At 40.4% G+C, this 1794-nt stretch overlaps 1 protein-coding gene across 1 annotated transcript in view; it reads left to right on the forward strand.

Moving 5' to 3' along the window:
• The window catches only part of ACSS3 (acyl-CoA synthetase short chain family member 3), an 85415-nt gene that overhangs the window by 59957 nt on the left and 23664 nt on the right, over nucleotides 1-1794 (forward strand). Inside the window, exon 10 of the mRNA XM_009646327.1 lies at nucleotides 1621-1716. Coding sequence (XP_009644622.1) covers nucleotides 1621-1716 — 96 coding nt within the window. The remainder of the gene's footprint in view (nucleotides 1-1620; nucleotides 1717-1794) is intronic.

Consider the following 1794-nt stretch of genomic DNA (forward strand, 5'->3'; position numbering starts at 1 on the left):
GAAAGAGAGAAGAGCAGCTGGTCTTTTCACACAGAATGGCAAGGGTTGGAAGGGACCTTGGGAGATCATCTAGTCCAACCCCCCTGCTAAAGCAGGTTCTCCTAGAGCATCTTACACAGGACTTCATCCAGGCGGGCTTTGAATATCTCCAGAGAAGGAGACTCCACAATCCCCCTGGGCAGCCTGTTCCAGTGCTCCGTCACCCTCAGAGTAAAGAATTTTTTCCTCATATACAACTGAAACCTCTTATGCCTCAGTTTGTACCCATTGCCCCTTGTCCTGTCGCTGGACACCACTGCAAAGAGTCTGGCTCCGTACTCGTGACTTCCACCCTTAAGATATTTGTATGTGTTGATTTCAAACTTAGACTCTTTTTTTTCAAACTTAGAATCTTTTATTCCTCTTCTATAATGACAACTCCTGTAGTATAAAAATGTTAGGTGAAATTGAGCTTTCTTAAGAAAAAGAGGAAAGTGAGGAGGGAGGAATTTCTAGCTGTCTAACTATGGGGATAATTAGGAAGGCACAGGCATTACAGGGGGTGTTTGTACTGTCTCATTTGGAAGCTCCAAACAAGGTATTTTACGTTGGCACTTCAGAGGAGGTTCTAGAGCTGCCTTCCGTGGGCTCCGTGCAGGGAGTAGAGGCGTGCAGTGCCAGTGCTCAATTTATCTGTCAGCAGTTAGGTGAATGAATATCTTCATAAGATTCAAAAGCAAGAGACATTTGTCTCCTCACATCTCCCCCACCTGCCCTGCACCCCCACCAAAAGAAACTCACTCCAAAATGCTGTGGTTAGTAAAACTTTAATGTTTGTAGGTGTAGGAGGAGAAGATATCTGTCTTGTGATTAGAAAATCTTGCAGCAGTTAGATTCCCATTCCTTAGATTGTTTCTTTTGAGTTTATTTTGGCAACACTGAAAATTTAGGCCTGACTTTTCTACGCCATTTCTTTTTTGAGCCTTTTTGTTATCTGAAGTAATTCTCACCAAGAAATGCCAGTGAGATCTCCAGGATTATAAACAAGGTATTCTTGACTTCAGTATTTACAGTAAATTTTGTTAGGCACTACCTCCTCTCTGATCTTCCTGACAAATATTGTTGTGGAGAAGATTTAGCATTTATGCACCTCCCAAACCTCTGAATGTGTAGCTCCAAAATAGAACAACAGACACTTTGATATTTCTTTACAGGGATAAGATAATCAGCCAAGAATGGATTGATGGTTTTTTTTCTGGAATTCATTCTTCCCAAGGATATTGACTTGTGAAATAACCCTTGAAGTACATCTGCCCTACACAGTATTTCTATTACGGCTTTGCTGTAGGCAGTTTCTTACTGGCGTGGTATAGCCTTATACCCATAGTGGGATAAACTACAGGTGTAATGCAGAAGGTGTTTATTTCTGACTGTTTTGTATGGAATGGAAAAAGTTCCCTTTTGAAGAATGCAAATTTCTGTAATGAACTTATATTCACTAGATAATACATAAAAGCTCCTGAATTCTAAATCTATTTTATTATTTTGATGTGCTGAACTAGAAGCAAAACTTAGAACCAATAAATACTTAATGACACTTAAGAACAATCTTAGCTGACGATATTTGTGTTCTCTTAACAGAATCTGGTTCTGCAATTACTGCTTCCTGTATTGGTTTGGGGAACTCTACAACACCTCCGCCCGGACAGGCAGGAAAACCAGTGCCAGGATACAATGGTAAGACTGTGCTAAACGTGCTACTAGAAAAGGATGTTGCTTATATTCCCAAGGAAGTGCTAATTAATTTTCATACCT

This window comes from Egretta garzetta, unplaced genomic scaffold, assembly GCF_000687185.1.
Source record: "Egretta garzetta isolate BGI_Z169 unplaced genomic scaffold, ASM68718v1 scaffold68, whole genome shotgun sequence".
Taxonomy (NCBI): Eukaryota; Metazoa; Chordata; class Aves; order Pelecaniformes; family Ardeidae; genus Egretta; species Egretta garzetta.